Source organism: Salvelinus namaycush, chromosome 41, assembly GCF_016432855.1.
Source record: "Salvelinus namaycush isolate Seneca chromosome 41, SaNama_1.0, whole genome shotgun sequence".
In the NCBI taxonomy this organism is placed as follows: domain Eukaryota; kingdom Metazoa; phylum Chordata; class Actinopteri; order Salmoniformes; family Salmonidae; genus Salvelinus; species Salvelinus namaycush.
In genome coordinates, this window is record NC_052347.1 from 8026255 (window position 1) to 8043728 (window position 17474).

General features: G+C 42.2%; 1 protein-coding gene across 1 annotated transcript; it reads left to right on the plus strand.

Moving 5' to 3' along the window:
- The first annotated feature begins 10761 nt into the window (after nucleotides 1-10761).
- LOC120033983 (galanin receptor 2b) lies at nucleotides 10762-13622 on the plus strand. The gene is made up of 2 exons (XM_038980384.1): nucleotides 10762-11135; nucleotides 12869-13622. The coding sequence occupies exons 1-2, from the start codon at nucleotides 10762-10764 to the stop codon at nucleotides 13620-13622; spliced, it is 1128 nt and encodes a 375-aa protein (XP_038836312.1).
- Nucleotides 13623-17474: the final 3852 nt, after the last annotated feature.

Consider the following 17474-nt stretch of genomic DNA (forward strand, 5'->3'; position numbering starts at 1 on the left):
ACAAAGCGGAAACTGTTTTTTAGACATTTTTGCAAATGTATTTAAAAAAAATTGAAATACCTTATTTACATAAGTATTCAGACCCTTTACTATGAGACTCAAAATTGAACTCAGGTGCATCCTGTTTCCATTGATCATCCTTGAGATGTTTCAACAACTTGATTGGAGTCCACCTGTGGCAAAATTAAATTCATTGGACATGATTTGGAATGGTACACACATGTCTATATAAGGTCCCACAGTTGACAATGCATGTCAGAGCAAAAACCAAGCCATGAGGTCGAAGGAATTGTCCGTAGAGCTCCGAGACAGGACTGTGCCGGGGAACAGATTTGGGGAAGGGTACCAACATTGGAAGAAGTTTGGAACCACCAAGACTCTTCCTAGAGCTGGCCGCCCGGCCAAACTGAGCAATCGGGGGAGAAAGGCCTTGGTCAGGGAGGTGACCAAGAACCCGATGGTCACTCTGACAGAACTCCAGAGTTTCTCTGTGGAGATGGGAGAACCTTCCAGAAGGACAACCATCTCTGCACCACTCCACCAATCAGGCCTTTATGGTACAGTAGCCAGACAGAAGCCACTCCTCAGTAAAAGGCACATGACAGCCCGCTTGGAGTTTGCCAAAAGGCACCTAAAGACTCTCAGACCATGATGAAACCAAGATTGAACTTTTTGGCCTGAATGTCAAGCGTCACATCTGGAGGAAACATGGCAGTATCCCTACGGGGAAGCATGGTGGTGGCAGCATCATGCTTTTGGGATGTTTTTCAGTGGCAGTGACTGGGAGACTATTCAGGATCGAGGCACAGATGAACGGAGCAAAGTACAGAGAGATCCTTGATGAAAACTTGCTCTAGAGCACTCAGGACCTCAGACTGGGACGACGTAGGAGTGGCTTCGGGACAAGTCTCTGAATGTCCTTGAGTGGCCCAGCCAGAGCCGGACTTGAACCCGATCTAACATTTCTGGAGAGACCTGAAATTAGCTGTGCTGCGATGCTCCCCATCCAACCTGACAGAGCTTGAGAGGATCTGCAGAGAGGGAAGGGAGGAACTCTCCAAATACAGGTGTGCCAAGCTTGTAGCATCCTACCCAAGAAGGCTCGAGGCTATAATCGCTGTCAAAGGTGCTTCAACAAATACTGAGTTAAGGGTGTGAATACATATGTAAATGTGATATTTCAGTTTTTGATTTTTAATACATTTGCAAAAATGTCTAAAAACCTGTTTTTGCTTTGTCATTATGGGGTATTGTGTGTAGGTTGATGAGGAAAATAAACAATATAAAACATTTTAGAATAAGGCTGTAACGTAACAAAATGTGGAAAAAATCAAGGGGTCTGAATACTTTCTGAATGCACTGTATTGATATGGAGACTGTTTAGTACCAAACATAAGGGATAAAATACATGTCAAAAAATGTAACAAATGTTTCCCAATCATTCTTATATCTCTCAGATATAGGACAGGCACTTCAGAACAAACTTCCTTTTGATATTTTAAGGGACTATCAGTTGTTCCATGTAGTGACTCTGTTATTCAATGAGCTTGTATGGGTTAATAACAGTAAGGCCAAATAAAATGTTTTATTCCCCCCCAAACAATTCTATACTTCAAGGGTCTTAAAATTCTAAATCAATGACCTTCTTAAAACAATTCCATATAGCTTACCGTAAGGCCAAATGAAATGTTTAAATCAAATAATTGTTTTTTGGGGGGATACTTCAAGGGGGATAAAATTCAAAATCAAATAGCAAAATTATCCTTGGTATGACCTCCTTAAAACAATTCCATACAGCTCAGTAGTAAATTGTTGAGCTAGCTAACTAGCAGATTTACATCAACAATCAGCTGATAGCCCACCCTCTTTTCCCAATGTCAATCATGTCTTTAGGATGCACTGTAACTATCTTGCATTTATGTACACACTGTTATCCAGAGCGAGAGCATATTGACAGAGTTTTCACCTAATCTGCTCAGGAGTTTGAACCAGCGACCTTTCGATTACTGGCCCAACTCGCTTAACTGCTAGGCTACCTGCCAACTACCGCTAGGCTTCCTGCCAACTACCGCTAGGCTACCTGCCAACTACCGCTAGGCTTTCTGCCAACTACCTCTAGGCTACCTGCCAACTACCTCTAGGCTACCTGCCAACTACCTCTAGGCTACCTGCCAACTACCTCTAGGCTACCTGCCAACTACCTCTAGGCTACCTGCCAACTACCGCTACCTGCCAACTACCGCTACCTGCCAACTACCTCTAGACTACCTGCCAACTACCGCTACCTGCCAACTACCTCTAGACTACCTGCCAACTACCGCTACCTGCCAACTACCTCTAGACTACCTGCCAACTACCTCTAGGCTACCTGCCAACTACCTCTAGGCTACCTGCCAACTACCGCTACCTGCCAACTACCTCTAGACTACCTGCCAACTACTGCTACCTGCCAACTACCTCTAGGCTACCTGCCAACTACCTCTAGGCTACCTGCCAACTCTCGCTACCTGCCAACTACCTCTAGACTACCTGCCAACTACCTCTAGGCTACCTGCCAACTACCGCTACCTGCCAACTACCTCTAGACTACCTGCCAACTACCTCTAGACTACCTGCCAACTACCTCTAGACTACCTGCCAACTACCTCTAGACTACCTGCCAACTACCGCTACCTGCCAACTACCTCTAGACTACCTGCCAACTACCTCTAGACTACCTGCCAACTACCTCTAGACTACCTGCCAACTACCTCTAGACTACCTGCCAACTACCTCTAGGCTACCTGCCAACTACCTCTAGGCTACCTGCCAACTACCGCTACCTGCCAACTACCGCTACCTGCCAACTACCTCTAGACTACCTGCCAACTACCGCTACCTGCCAACTACCTCTAGACTACCTGCCAACTACCGCTACCTGCCAACTACCTCTAGGCTATCTGCCAACTACCGCTACCTGCCAACTACCTCTAGACTACCTGCCAACTACCTCTAGACTACCTGCCAACTACCTCTAGACTACCTGCCAACTACCTCTAGGCTACCTGCCAACTACCTCTAGGCTACCTGCCAACTACCTCTAGGCTACCTGCCAACTACCTCTAGACTACCTGCCAACTACCTCTAGACTACCTGCCAACTACCTCTAGGCTACCTGCCAACTACCGCTACCTGCCAACTACCTCTAGGCTACCTGCCAACTACCTCTACCTGCCAACTACCTCTAGACTACCTGCCATCTACCTCTAGGCTACCTGCCAACTACCTCTACCTGCCAACTACCTCTAGACTACCTGCCAACTACCTCTAGACTACCTGCCAACTACCTCTAGGCTACCTGCCAACTACCTCTAGGCTACCTGCCAACTACCTCTAGGCTACCTGCCAACTACCGCTACCTGCCAATTACCGCTAGGCTACCTGCCAACTACCGCTACCTGCCAACTACCGCTAGGCTACCTGCCAACTACCGCTACCTGCCAACTACCGCTAGGCTACCTGCCAACTACCGCTACCTGCCAATTACCGCTAGGCTACCTGCCAACTACCGCTACCTGCCAATTACCGCTAGGCTACCTGCCAACTACCGCTACCTGCCAACTACCGCTAGGCTACCTGCCAACTACCGCTACCTGCCAACTACCGCTAGGCTACCTGCCAACTACCGCTACCTGCCAATTACCGCTAGGCTACCTGCCACCTTCTTACAATTTGTGATGAGTGAGTGTGTGTTGTAGAAATAAATAGGCCTATGCTAAAAAAAAAAAAAAAAATAAAAAAATGTTATGAATTTCGAGATATGAACTATGAAAATCAACAACCAAAAAATCTAGCGAAGGGAGGAGGGGGAGAGTGGGAGGCATGCCTCTTTTCTTCATTTTGAGCACCTGCCCCCTGAAAGGTCTGTGCACGGCTCTGGTAATATATTATGGTGTATTGTAACTGAGGACAGAAAGCTCTGGAGCTCTGGAGTGTTCAGACCAGGCATAAAGTGGAGCTGAGGTAATAAAAGGTCAATACTGTGAGCCTCATGTGAGTTTTCCTCTGAGATTTGGCTTTCCTCATCTATCTCCTCACTGTAATCTCCCTGAAATGGTCTGGTTACTGCCTCCGTACGCATTGTATTCCCTAACCGTGCAGAATAAAATACAAAAATGTATCACAAAAAATCATGATGGTAGACTTTATTTTAAAATTATAATTTGCTGAAATGTTATTGCTTAGTAATTACAATACAGTTGTTTCTTTGTATCAGTTAATTATAATCCCAGCTAATTACCAATTGTGTTGAATTACTTGAAGGAATATGCATTTTGACCACACCATTCCCTAGTAAATACCAAGGACATACCAGCTGGAACAACACATCTTTAAAGGGCCATTGCAGTCAAAAACGTGATTTCCCTGTGTTATATATATAATTCCACACTATGAGGTTGGAATAATACTGTGAAATTGTGAAAATTATAATAGCCTTTTAGTGTAAAAGCTGTTTTAAATACTGTTTTGGTGGGATGGAGTTTGAGTGCCTGGTGTAATCACCTGGCAGTAAATTAGTTAATAGACCAATAAGAAAGAGAGTTCCAAATCTCTTTGCCGATAACAGCTCGTTTTCAGTTTTCCCCTCCCCAGTCAGACCACTCCCAGACTGCCCTATCAAAAGTTTTGCTTGAGAAAGTTTTGCTTAAGAAGCTATGTATGGCTTTTTTTGTTGACAATTTTTATTGAAAACAATCACAGTAAGGTACTTAATGGTTACCCAGAAATAATTTAATATTGAGATATACTGTAAATGGCTGCATTGGACCTTTAAAGCAACTCTTGAGCACTGGGTATGCTCAAATATGCATAATTCACAGTATTTGTATGCAAGAGCATCACGCCTCCTTCTCAACTGGTTAAGAGGCTGCTTTGGGAGGTCAAGCTTTAATTCCTGTTCAGCTGAATAATTTCCCACTTAGATGTGCTTAATGTGCTGTTGTCATTATTACAAAAAAAACTATAATACTATTTTTGTAATGCATAATAACACACACCAAGCCAACTGTGTGTAATTACGAGCTGGTTGCGAGTGTTTCTCGTGGGCTACAAGGTGTGAGTAATTATGTTTTCAAAATCTCATTGGAAGTAAAAACAGAGCAAAATGTTAGGAAGATTGGAGACTGAACTCTACAAACAGATGTATACATCTAAGGCTAATGGTATGGATGATTTAGATCAAGAGAGCCCGTACGGATGACTGAATATCAATATCATGTCACCCTAGATGTAAACACTCACAGGGCAGACAGACACGCATACATGCATTCACGAAAGCACAAACAACACAAATCTATTTTACCAATACATTGAAATGTAATATATGTGGATGAGAGACGCCATTTCCATGGGGCTGCTTTATCAAGCTGCTCTATCTGGTCATCCAAAAGGGTTTAGTTTAGAAACGCGTAAAGCATAGCCATATTCCCTAACGTTGCAACTTGATCTCACAACCAAACAATTCATATGTCACCCTTTTCACGAGTTCACAAGTCCAAAGCCCCTAAAGACAAGCACTCCCAACACATAAGTAAGAACAATCCAAGAGAGCTGTATTACGCTACTGTTCACAATAAGCTACCAGTCAAAGTTGCCATAATGATGCATTTATGGAAAATTTTGCACCACATTAATAGCTGATGAGTTCCAGCCGTAGTGCCGTAGTCTGGGTTCAGCAGGGGCTTGACTGATTGACAATATTGCTTGAGGTTATTCCTTTATCACACCAGCTGATAATAAACAGTGGTTGTTAAGCCTTGCTCCAGTATGGAAGGTAGTGTGTAAAACACAATGCACCTCTTCTGCAGTGAAGTGTGAACATTCAATTAAATGTGGAGGAGGAGCCTTTGTGAGAGGGGGAAAGGGAAGGGTTGAACTGAGAGAGAGAGAGAGAGAGAGAGAGAGAGAGGGAGAGAGAGAGAGAGAGAGAGAGAGAGAGAGAGAGAGAGAGAGAGACTGGGAGGGAGGGAGGGAGAGGAAGAGAGGGAGAGAGAGAGAGAGATATCCAGGCAGAATATCAATGTGCAACGGAGGAGAGGGAGGAGAGAGAGAGCTCAGACTATGGAGCAGATATTAGCATGAGGAGCATTGTTTTTCTGTTGAGGGTAGCAGGATAGCAGGACACAACAAACATAAACAGGACATTTGAACAACGGATATATAGTTTGCCAGTAATCCTGGTAAGTAAAAATCACCATAAATACATCTACTTCTAATTTGCATGATGTGTCTACATTCATACACAAACGCCTTCAAATATTTATAAAGCAATTCTTCTAAAGGTTTCACATGCATTTACCATGTACCATATTCTGTTGTGAGGAGGTGCATAACAGCCAACCACTGGAATGTGGGATGCTAGATGGAAATGAACCACTCTTACTGTTGTAATGAGAATGTGCTTCAGAAGTTTGGTTACATGTTGTCTGTGTCTTCACCTTCATTTTGTTTAATTATATTTGTTCATTATAAACATATTTATTCCACTGATCTACACTCACCAGACAGTTTATTAGGTACACCCATCTGGTACCGGGTCGGACACCCCTTGCCTCCAGAACAGCCTGAATTCTTTAGGGAATTCTACAAGGTGTCAGAAATGTTCCACATGGATGTTGGTCCATGCTGATGCGATGGCATCACGCAGTTGCTGCAGATGGGCCAGCAGTACATTCATGCTGCGAACAGCCCATTCCCTCTCATCCCAAAGATGCTCTATAGGGTTAAGATCTGGGGACTGAGCAGGCCACTCAAGTAAACTGGACTCGCTGTCATGTTCCAAGTGACGTATTTCCACTCCTCAATTGTCCAGTGTTGGTGATCACCTGTCCACTGGAGCTGCTTCTTCTTGTTTTTAGCTGAGTGGAACTCGGTGTGGTCGTCTGCTGCAATAGCCCATCCGTGACAAGGAAAAGCAGAAAATCGTATGTTTATTTTATATCCCGTCATTTACCCTCCTCTTATTTTCCATCACTGCTGTAATTCCACACAACACCATCATTATGACTCAAGACGAGAGGCAAATACTGCATCATCTCCAACTGTTGGTTCACACAAGCTAAGAGATTAGCTCGATAGCTCTTCTAGCTCGTCCTCTCTGCCTGCCTCTCAGGCTGGCTGTCATGCTGCTCTTCCTGTCAGCCAGCTCAAATGACATGTATGTCAAGATTGTTTCCCCCTGGGAGTTCGGCATGCTGAGGGTGAGGAGAGTCTGGGCTCTGACAATTGACAACGGGAGTGATGAGTTGCCTCTTGGAAATGAAATATAGACAGTAGCGGTAAAGCTAAAGCGGTAGGCTAGAGAGTATTGATTTAAATACCAGAACTACTTACTTGTTGTCTCATACAACTCCATTGAGGATACCTCAGAGTTTATTAAAAAATAATTGGTGTATTTCACATAACCGCCCTTCCTCTTTTGGTAATCGGCCATTAGCCACAGAGGTATGTTGACAGTTTGCTTTTTCATTATTATTCAAGGTCACATATTGGCAATATGTGAGGAACGGTGGGCGAAGGCAGCCTACTGATTACAAATGTGATGTTGTGTTAGGAAAATCTATGTTTTTATTATTGGGTATATTCAATTTAATCCTCTTCTCCAAAAGCCTCATTTAGATTTAAAAGGCACAATACTGTACATGTTTGTGTGGTACCACAGCAACAACAAAGTAGAATGTGATGTAAAATTCCTTTTTTTTGTATTTGATTATTGAAGATTTTAGGTATGTTTGTGACGTGTTTGGATGTGCTCGTTCCACTATGTTTGCTTCTTTGTGTTTGTGTTCCCAGGTTGAGTCAGCGTTTGCCACTGTAATTGTCATCTCCCAGATATTCCAATTAGATTTAATATGGAGTCTGTAAGAGATTTAATAGGAGGTAGAAAGACAGTGTTTTCGAGAGACTGTTTCCCATTCCTATGAACCAGAAAGCATTCCGTGAATGAGACATTTTAAAATGGGTTTACTGTATGCTATAGTACTGCTCCAAGGCCTATATGAGAAATATGTAAGAAGAGTCAACCATAGTAGTACAGCGCCCCTGGAGCAAATTAGGGCACATCGACAGATTTTTCACCTTGTCGGCTCAGGTATTCCAACCAGTAACCTGTCGGTTACTGGCCCAACGTGCTAACCGCTAGGCTACGTCAAATACCTGACTTTCAGCTGATGTAATAATAATTTGACAGTGATTTGACAAAATATTATTTTTAAGGCTTTCATGATCCCTATATTAACCCAGAGATCAAGCCAATGGCATGCAATTTAAAGGGTGGGAAAGGCAGGATGCTGCACACTGACAAATCACCAGATGTACTTTCATATCACCCTTAATATAGTATGACTTATGAATGATTTGCGAAGAATCTAAGTAGTTTGTTTTAAGAAGATATGAATGTGCTATAAAGCCTTTACAGTTGTCGTTATTTTAAAGTGGGACTTGAATCCTCTGTCACAAATATGTTCAACTGTAATAACAATAACGTCATATCAGATCAATCGTGACAGCAAATGTTAGCTTGGCAACCGACTTAGCAGTCATGTCACAAACCTAATCGGATCCCTCGCCAATTAGTTGGCTGAAACAATTTATGGCAATTTAAAGTTGGTTACAGCAGCTGTTGTTTTGACATCGGACTTGTCATGTTCATGGTACGGTAGAGATCAGTCAGTCCTGTGCTGGATCAGGTCCAGTTTGGTTAGGAGGAGTGATGGGTCTGGCGTATGCTGATAGAGATCTATGAGGTGGAAATATATGGCGGTACAGCTCTGCTTTGAGAAATGTGTGTTTTCTAAGAGCTGTCAAATGTATGCTAGACAAGTACAATCCAAGCCAAGAGATTTATTGTAACCTATTCTTCCTGTGGTTTAATGGTATAACTGATAACAAATCTCTGATAACAAGTAGGTTTTGGACCTCAGTGGAGGTAGAGAAAACTAGCTTAACTGAACCCTACACAATAACTGTAACATCTACAACACCATCAACGTTTTACTCCTTTTATGATAGATCCCGATAGTGATATACTATATCTCAGAGAGAAAAAAATAGCAAAAAATATGAATTACAGTGAGTGAAATGGTGGATTGCACAAGCAGCTTCTGCTGTATTTTGGAGGATGAGCCATTCTTTGTCCAGAGTGGCACTTACAGCAAGTGCCAATTTACCAACACTCATTGTTGGTCCAACATGAACATTGAACAGGAAAAATAGAGTGAGAATGGTCCAATGATGTCAGTATACATGGTCCTCATATATAGACTGATTTAATATCTGCATGGGGTTAGGAAGTGCAGTATGTATTTTTATTTCTAGTTTAGTTCACACATAAGATAATGACTGCAGAACTGTAGACTCAAACAAGCCTCTACTGTATAGGCCTACCTTAAGCTTTCATACAGTACAATGCAATCACTCTCATACTAACAAATCCATTTCTGCATCAACTGTCATGGTTTCATCTGAATCTGCATTTAAATAATATTAGTGATTGTGTATGTGTGTCATGTCATTGCAACCATTTCCATTAAAACGTGGGCATCGTTGAAATGTTATTCAGGCACACTCCAAAGCCATTGTGCCGGCAGGCCTACTGTAATCAGATATGATCTGATATGCTGATTTCATCAGTATGTAAAACTTGTTTCCCAAACTCGTTTTGTTTTTTGCCCTAGCACTACATAGTTGATTCAAATAATCAAAGCTTAATGATGACTTGAATATATCAGCATCTCTCCCTACTCAATTTTTAATAGACCTTGCTGCTGGTATGGCTTAGCAGCCAATGGATGTGTGCATCTTCATGCCATGAGGATGAATGCAAGAGGATAACCAGGTCACTTTGGGTGGGAAGGCTATAGAAAAGACACAAGAGAATAACCAGGTCACTTTGGGTGGGAAGGCTATAGAAAAGACACAAGAGGATAACCAGGTCACTTTGGGTGGGAAGGCTATAGAAAAGACACAAGGGGATAACCAGGTCACTTTGGGTGGGAAGGCTATAGAAAAGACACAAGGGGATAACCAGGTCACTTTGGGTGGGAAGGCTATAGAAAAGACACAAGATGCTAACTAGGTCACTTTGGGTGGGAAGGCTATAGAAAAGACACAAGAGGATAACCAGGTCACTTTGGGTGGGAAGGCTATAGAAAAGACACAAGGGGATAACCAGGTCACTTTGGGTGGGAAGGCTATAGAAAAGACACACGGGGATAACCAGGTCACTTTGGGTGGGAAGGCTATAGGAAAGACACAAGAGGATAACCAGGTCACTTTGGGTGGGAAGGCTATAGAAAAGACACAAGGGGAGTGGACAGGTCCCTTGGGTAGAATGAGCATGCATCGGCTCCCTGTTATGAAAATACATGGTTGTCTTTTTTCATTTTTTATCCTCACAGTTGGAACACAATCCACCATTCTTGTAAAATAAAACATCCAAAAGGAAATAGTTGCTCAAATTTGTGGAATGTAGGGATTCAGGACATGAGACATAATAGAAATTGTTGTGTTATGAGAAATATTTAACGAACTTTCCTCTCTATCCTCGTGGTTTGAACATTTGAATAAACTGTTTTTAAAACATTTGTGAACATATACGTTCATAAATGATCAGTCTTGTGTTCCCTAAAGTCCCTGCAGCCCCATTGCAGTCATAATTCAGCAACATTAACCACATCATGTACTTCTCTCATTCTCTTCCAGAACTTCTAAAATACTCCCAAAATGTCAGATCTGGAAGACTTCAGCAAAACAGCAGGGCACTGGAACACATCAGACAGCTACCAGCTGAATCCCACCAGTGTGATCGTGCCCGTGGTGTTCTCGCTCATATTCCTGCTGGGGACCATTGGGAACAGTCTGGTCCTGGCCGTCCTCCTCCGCAGCGGCCAGGTGGGATACAACACCACCAACCTGTTCATCCTCAACCTCAGCGTGGCCGACTTCTTCTTCATCATCTTCTGCGTGCCTTTCCAAGCCACCATCTACTCCCTGGAGGGCTGGGTGTTCGGCTCCTTCATGTGCAAGGTGGTCCACTTCTTCATCAACCTCACCATGTACGCCAGCAGCTTCACGCTTGCCGCCGTCTCGGTCGACAGGTATGTACGCTGTAGCTCTTGTTTCGCTAATGTCTCATTTTACATAAACATTTCAAAACATTGAAATACTCTATACAAATGTTTCTACATGTATACAAAATCCATGAGTAGATCTGTATTCTCATTTTGGGTTAACTACTTCTTTATGGCTCATAATGAGGAGCCTGATAGGAATAGACTTAATTTGTGAAATATTTTGTCATTTTTATTCGGTTGAGTACTAACCGAAAGCACAGAGACATAACCTGTGCAGCAGCTCTAAAGGTCGATGCCAATTATAGTACAGAGTTCTATTGCCAAGGTCACTATTTCTCTCACCTCATTAAAGTCCAGCACACTTCCTCTCTATACAAGCGCCCAATGCTCTCTCTACAGAAGAGGATGGACGCTCATTTAGCAAAGCACACGGCAGTAACCTATACTGTAGTCATCCATTGGTTGTTATTACAAAACAGCCTTGACATTTTCACAGAGCATAGGGAGATAGGGAGAATGCTGATCAGGCATTTCTTTTTTTGGCAACCCTGTTGGCCACATTAATCGAAACCCAGTATTCGTGTATTCAAGGGAAGGGCATTTTATCTGCATTAAAATGTGGAAATGAAAGAGTAGGTCTTGACATGAAATTGAGGCTGAATCTGTGATTGAGTACAGTAAAAGACCACTAATGTGTTATCCCTACATGAAATTGACATATTCTTCTTCCCTTCATAAATGGACGCTATGCTCAGCCCGGTGAAACATTATTTTTTCCTCCATTAATTAAGGGAGCAGAAACCCTGGTGTTGTTTACCTTTTGGAGGGGGACATTCATTTGATAGATGTCCTCTATGTGAAAAATGAGCATCCACTCAGGCTACAGCTGAGACCTAGAATACCCAGCAGCAATTATTTCACTGCCAGGTTGGGATGAGCAATATACACACACTGATTGCCCTTTCATGAGTTCCATTTGCAGCACCAATCTGTCTCTTGTCTATTAACCCCCAGAAGCAAGCGCTCATAATATTTGTATGTCTTTGTGCAAGCAACACAACAGTAAAAACAAGTAATTCCATTTAGAAGGTGGAGTATAATGAAATCCCAGTTGACTTGCAATTATACATATAAAGCAAACAACATACAATGAGTGTACAAAACATTAGGAACACCTGCTCTTTCCATGACAGACTGACCAGGTGAATCCAGGTGAAAGCTATGATCCCTTATTGATGTCACCTGTTAACTCCACTTTAATTAGTGTAGATTTAGGAGAGGAGGCAGGTTAAAGAAGGATTTTAAGCCTAGAGACAATTGAGACGTGGATTGTGTATGTGTGCCATTCAGAGGGTGAATGGGCAAGACAAAATATTTAAGTGTCTTTGAATGGGATATGCTAGTAGGTGCCAGGTCCACCGATTTGTGTCAAGAACTGCAATGCTTCTGGGTTTTTCATGCCCAACAGTTTCCCGTGTGTATCAAGAATTGTCCACCACCCAAAGGACATCCAGCCAACTTGGCACAACTGTGGGGAGGATTGGAGTCAACACGGGCCAGCATCCCTTTGGAACGCTTTCGAAACCTTGTAGAGTCCATGTCCCGAAGAATTTAGGTTATTCTGAGGGCAAAATGGTGGGTGGGGTAAAACTCAATATTAGGAAGGTGTTACTTCATGTTTTGTACACTCAGTGTATATTGATGCATGGTATTATGTTTTAATAGAATATGTAACTAAGTCTTTCTGTTTGGTCTAGGTATCTGGCCATTCGCTACCCTCTTCGCTCTAGAGAGTTGAGAACGCCCTGTAATGCCGTGGTTGCCATGGTAGTCATCTGGGGACTATCATTGATCTTCGCAGGACCGTATTTGAGCTACTACGACCTCATAGATTACGCCAACAGTAACGTTTGTGTTCCAGGTTGGGAGGAGTACAACCGCAAGGTGCTGGACACGTGCACCTTTGTGTTTGGTTATGTGATCCCTGTGCTCATTGTGAGCCTGTCCTACACCAGAACCATCAAGTACCTGTGGACTGCTGTGGACCCTCTGGACGGGATGTCGGAGTCCAAGAGGGCTAAGCGCAAAGTCACCAAAATGATCATCATCGTCACAGTGCTTTTCTGCTTATGCTGGCTGCCCTATCATGTGGTGATCCTATGCTATCTGTACGGAGACTTCCCCTTCAACCAGACCACATACGCATTCAGGATCCTCTCTCACTGCATGGCCTACGCCAACTCCTGCCTCAACCCCATTGTGTACGCCTTGGTGTCCAAGCACTTTCGCAAAGGCTTCAAGAAGGTGTTCAGCTGTATTCTCAGTAAGAAAGGCAGGAACAAAGTGCATGTGGTACATGTGGCCAACACAGTGCCTGGGTTCCAGGCGGGGTCCACAGAAGTGTCACAAATGAATGAGGACAATGTACAACAAAATGACTGTGAGATGAGCAGCCGGCCCATCGCCGAGCCGAGGGAAGCAACTATAAGCCATTTCCAGAAACAGCCTTGAATGATGAGACCTATGGTAAAGGACTGTGCAGATTGCCTTATCACAAAGACTTTGTATTCCAACCTCAAAGGGAAACTCAATGATGACAGTATCTCGGTTTTTGAGATGGTGACAACTGAGAATTTGATGAGAGGGTAAAGAGAGCATGATCATTAAAAAAACAAACATGAGAATGGTTCAAATATAGAATTATAAATTAGAATACTAGTCATTTAATTTATGGGTTGCACCTATGTTTCATCACAATATTGGTTTGAACATTTGTTTTAGGACTGAGCATTCTATTCTATGCATTATCAATGAGCGCTGAGGAAGATATCATCAAGTGCATTACAACGGCTTGGAAATACAATTGCATTTCAAAATGAGGCAAATAATTAGTAGGAAAACCTTTTGTCATTTTGATGTCATCAGATGGACTTGCAGAATAACGTTAGCTAGCAAGCTAAGATTGAGTGGAGATCACCGGATTTTAGCTAGCTAAGTTTAGCATTGCTAGCTATGTTCGACAAACTTTGCTAGCTAATGACAACATTACCCTCTGTCTAAAGTACATTTTATGAAATGATAATGATGGCATAGTTGTGTCCTACTAAATATTTGCCTACATTAGCAACGCCATTGTAATTTAGATGAAGCAGTCATTTCCCTCCGTTCAGAATGAATGGGTTTGTTCTCAAGAGGGCGGCTGGAGAATGCTCATAACAATGGCATGACGCGACCGAGTGACGGAGGTGCAACCTATGAATAGGATCTCTATGGGTTCAAATGTATTAGGCTGGTGGTGTTATCTTTTTGCTTTGCACATATTTGTATGTTTCTCTCTGATGTTTACTGAACTCAGTCACTTAAGAGTTGTGTTGCTGTTGTAAATTCCATGCCGCTAACTATATTATCCTTTATGGCCTCTATTCACTTGTATTATCTAATCTGTCTGTTAAACTCTATGAAGTCAACTTTCTCTTTTCTCTGTTTGCTTTCTTCACTTTCCTAGTTTCCCCTTTTCTAGTCGAGTCTCCTTAAAAGCTTGTATACTACCTCACTGCTGTGTTAAACTACCCTGCCTCTCATGATCTTACCCTCCCTCTCATTTAGAAATTCCAAGAAATGCAATTTTCCACCAGCAGGACTGATTTTCCTGCAAAAGGCCAGAACAGAAAAGTATATATGTTATATTTAGAACTCTCCTTTATACCCGGCAATTTTGTCAAAATGCAATGTGCTTTCTGTATTATTTGTTTTCGCCTTTGTGACACTTCCTTATGTCTGTACTTTATGCCCTTCTCTAACTTGTTTATGTGTATTGGATGAGATTATGTATTTGGTTAAATATTGGCTAAACATTTTAGAAGTGGATGTAAATATCAATTATCAAATAAAATGTTTTATGTTGCGGTATTTAATGCTATTATTGGTAACATATCAAACCCTAATCCTAGCTTCATGTGCACAACCCGGTTCAACCCTAAACCTAGACATATCCCTATGTAGTTTTTATGAAAGGTACGTTCAGGTAAAGTAGCTATTCATAAGCAATTCGTTTAAACTAAGATTAACAAATATTGTGTGTTGTTAACATTCAAGCTCTAACAGACCATGCTTTAAAAGCTCAATTGGTTCAGCTTATTAACAATTTCCCCCATGAAACAAATAGCTTACCACCTCATGGGTATCTTAGCCCATATGCTGTAGATTTTCAACGTCTCTAACTCTCAGTGTGACTAATTAAAAGCAAATTCCGCCTGAGGGAATAGCAATTGCTTTCATGGGAATTGCTTTTATCCCTATATGGGATTTCAGTCCCTACATCAATATTCATAAGTACAGTATTGAGACATTTAGAAAAGCAATAAGGAGTTGTAACAGTCACATTACAGCTCATTGTGTTCTTTGCTATGCTAGGATTGGCAACATGCACATTACCCATCTAAAAGCCAGGATGGAGTATGTATCCTTTTCTTGTTCACCCATTAATAATAGGAGGAAACACACGTGACACACAATCCACATTAGAAATGCTTTGTGTGTTCTTTTTGAGAACCTTCATTAGTAAAAGGTAGTAGGACAATAATGCTCTACAGTGGTCAGTATCACACATCATGCATTCTGAAGGTTGGAAAATATAATGAGCTAATCTGATCTCAATAGAAGACAGCAACTATTATCATGCCAAGAGTAAAACTAATTTACATTGCAAGACGTGAGGAGCCTCAATTAGCTAAATCCCACTTCAGGTATACTGTATGGCTAATAAAATGACTATTATCATACTAACAGTCCCAGGTTCAGTCTCACCCAATTCTTATGAAGCATTTTCTAAGACCTTTCTAGTCAGGCTCACCATCCTACACATTTTATAATTGTCTCTCCAAATGGTGGTTCGATAAAACATCCACCTACTCCATTGATCCTATTCTTTCGATGGCAGGCAATCATTTCCCATGTTTCATTCACTGGCATTACAATGAGTACAGACAGTAAATATAATTATTGAACTACAGGCTCTCGGTTTGCACTGATATGATTATAGAAATGTATTGTTTGTCTGGTGATTTTTTTTGAGGATTTTTCAATGACGCTCTATTAGGCTCAGTACTTGTTTCTAAATTGTCGTGGCAACCAATCAATAAGCCTGCAGCCTCCCTTGTCCTCAGAGCGCTTACCCTCATCTGTTTCACACCTTGTAGTGTTACATCCTTGAATGCATCTGACCACGTTTGTACATTGAATAAATATGAAACTGTGTGAAGATAGAGCACACAGAGCTGTGCGTGCACACAAAAGAGGATTATTTTTCTCCATTAAAGCCAGTTGAGGCTGCTGAGGGGAGGACGGCTCATAGTAAAGGCAGGAATGGAGTCAATGGAATGGTATCAACCACATGGAAACCACGTCTGATACCATTCCATTGACTCCACTCTAGCCATTATTATGAGCCGTCCTCCCCTCAGCAGCCTCCGCTGATTTAGGCCTACCTGTTCTTGGCAGATTGTTCCTTTTCCTCTAGGAAGTAACTCACACTGTAGTAGAATATCAAGGAAAGCAGCGAGAGAGAGTGAGAGAGCAAGAAAGGGGAGAAAGAGGGAGCCCCCAGAGATCCTTGCATCTCTGGAATTTGACCTGGGAGCAGGCAGCATTTGCATACAGGAGTTGCCTCTGCTTCACTTTGAAGGAGCTCCTGATTAAAGAATAAAGCTTGTAAAGAAGAAAGCCAAATGTAATTATCATGCATAGACATTACAGAATGACTCTGGCCAATGTGTGCTACACGAAAGCAACGTTATGCATAAACAGCATGATTATGACTCATCAGTGTATCATCATCATGGTGGGAGTGCATTCCTTAATGTAATCACGCGGTAAGGCATTTCAATTCGAAATGTAGCTTGTCACACCCAAAACTCAAAGCAAGCAATTAAGGCTGGGATGAAAGCTTTTATTTTGGCACCCAGTAATTGACTGTAACATCTGCCAAGTGTGCAGTGGTGGAGTGTGCAGTGGTGAAGTTAAATAGAGAGTGGTTTGTCTCTACGAATTCGTCCCTGAGATGTGTTCTCTGACTCATTCACTGTTAGGATAACTCTATTGTGCGGAAGACTTCCTCCATCCCAGAATGACGCAGCTCGGACACAATGTCCTGGATTTGTATAATGACAAAAGACAGAGACTCAAATCCATGTCCACGCACCAGCTGAGTGAAGAATCAAGTGCCTTACTGTCTGACATTGTACCACTTCAATCTGTAGGGCAGATGATACAACTGCAATGAGTTATCTTTCAAAGACAACTTCATTGGTATCCTAAAATGTCTATTATCCTTCAATATTACCAAACTAGAAGCAGGATAATGAA

Excerpts from the sequence above, each read along its gene's own strand:
- LOC120033983 (XM_038980384.1), top strand. The coding sequence starts at position 10,762 with ATGTCAGATCTGGAAGACTTCAGCAAAACAGCAGGGCACTGGAACACA. Across the intron at positions 11,136-12,868 it reads GCCGCCGTCTCGGTCGACAG|GTATCTGGCCATTCGCTACC; the intron begins GTATGTACGCTG and ends TGTTTGGTCTAG.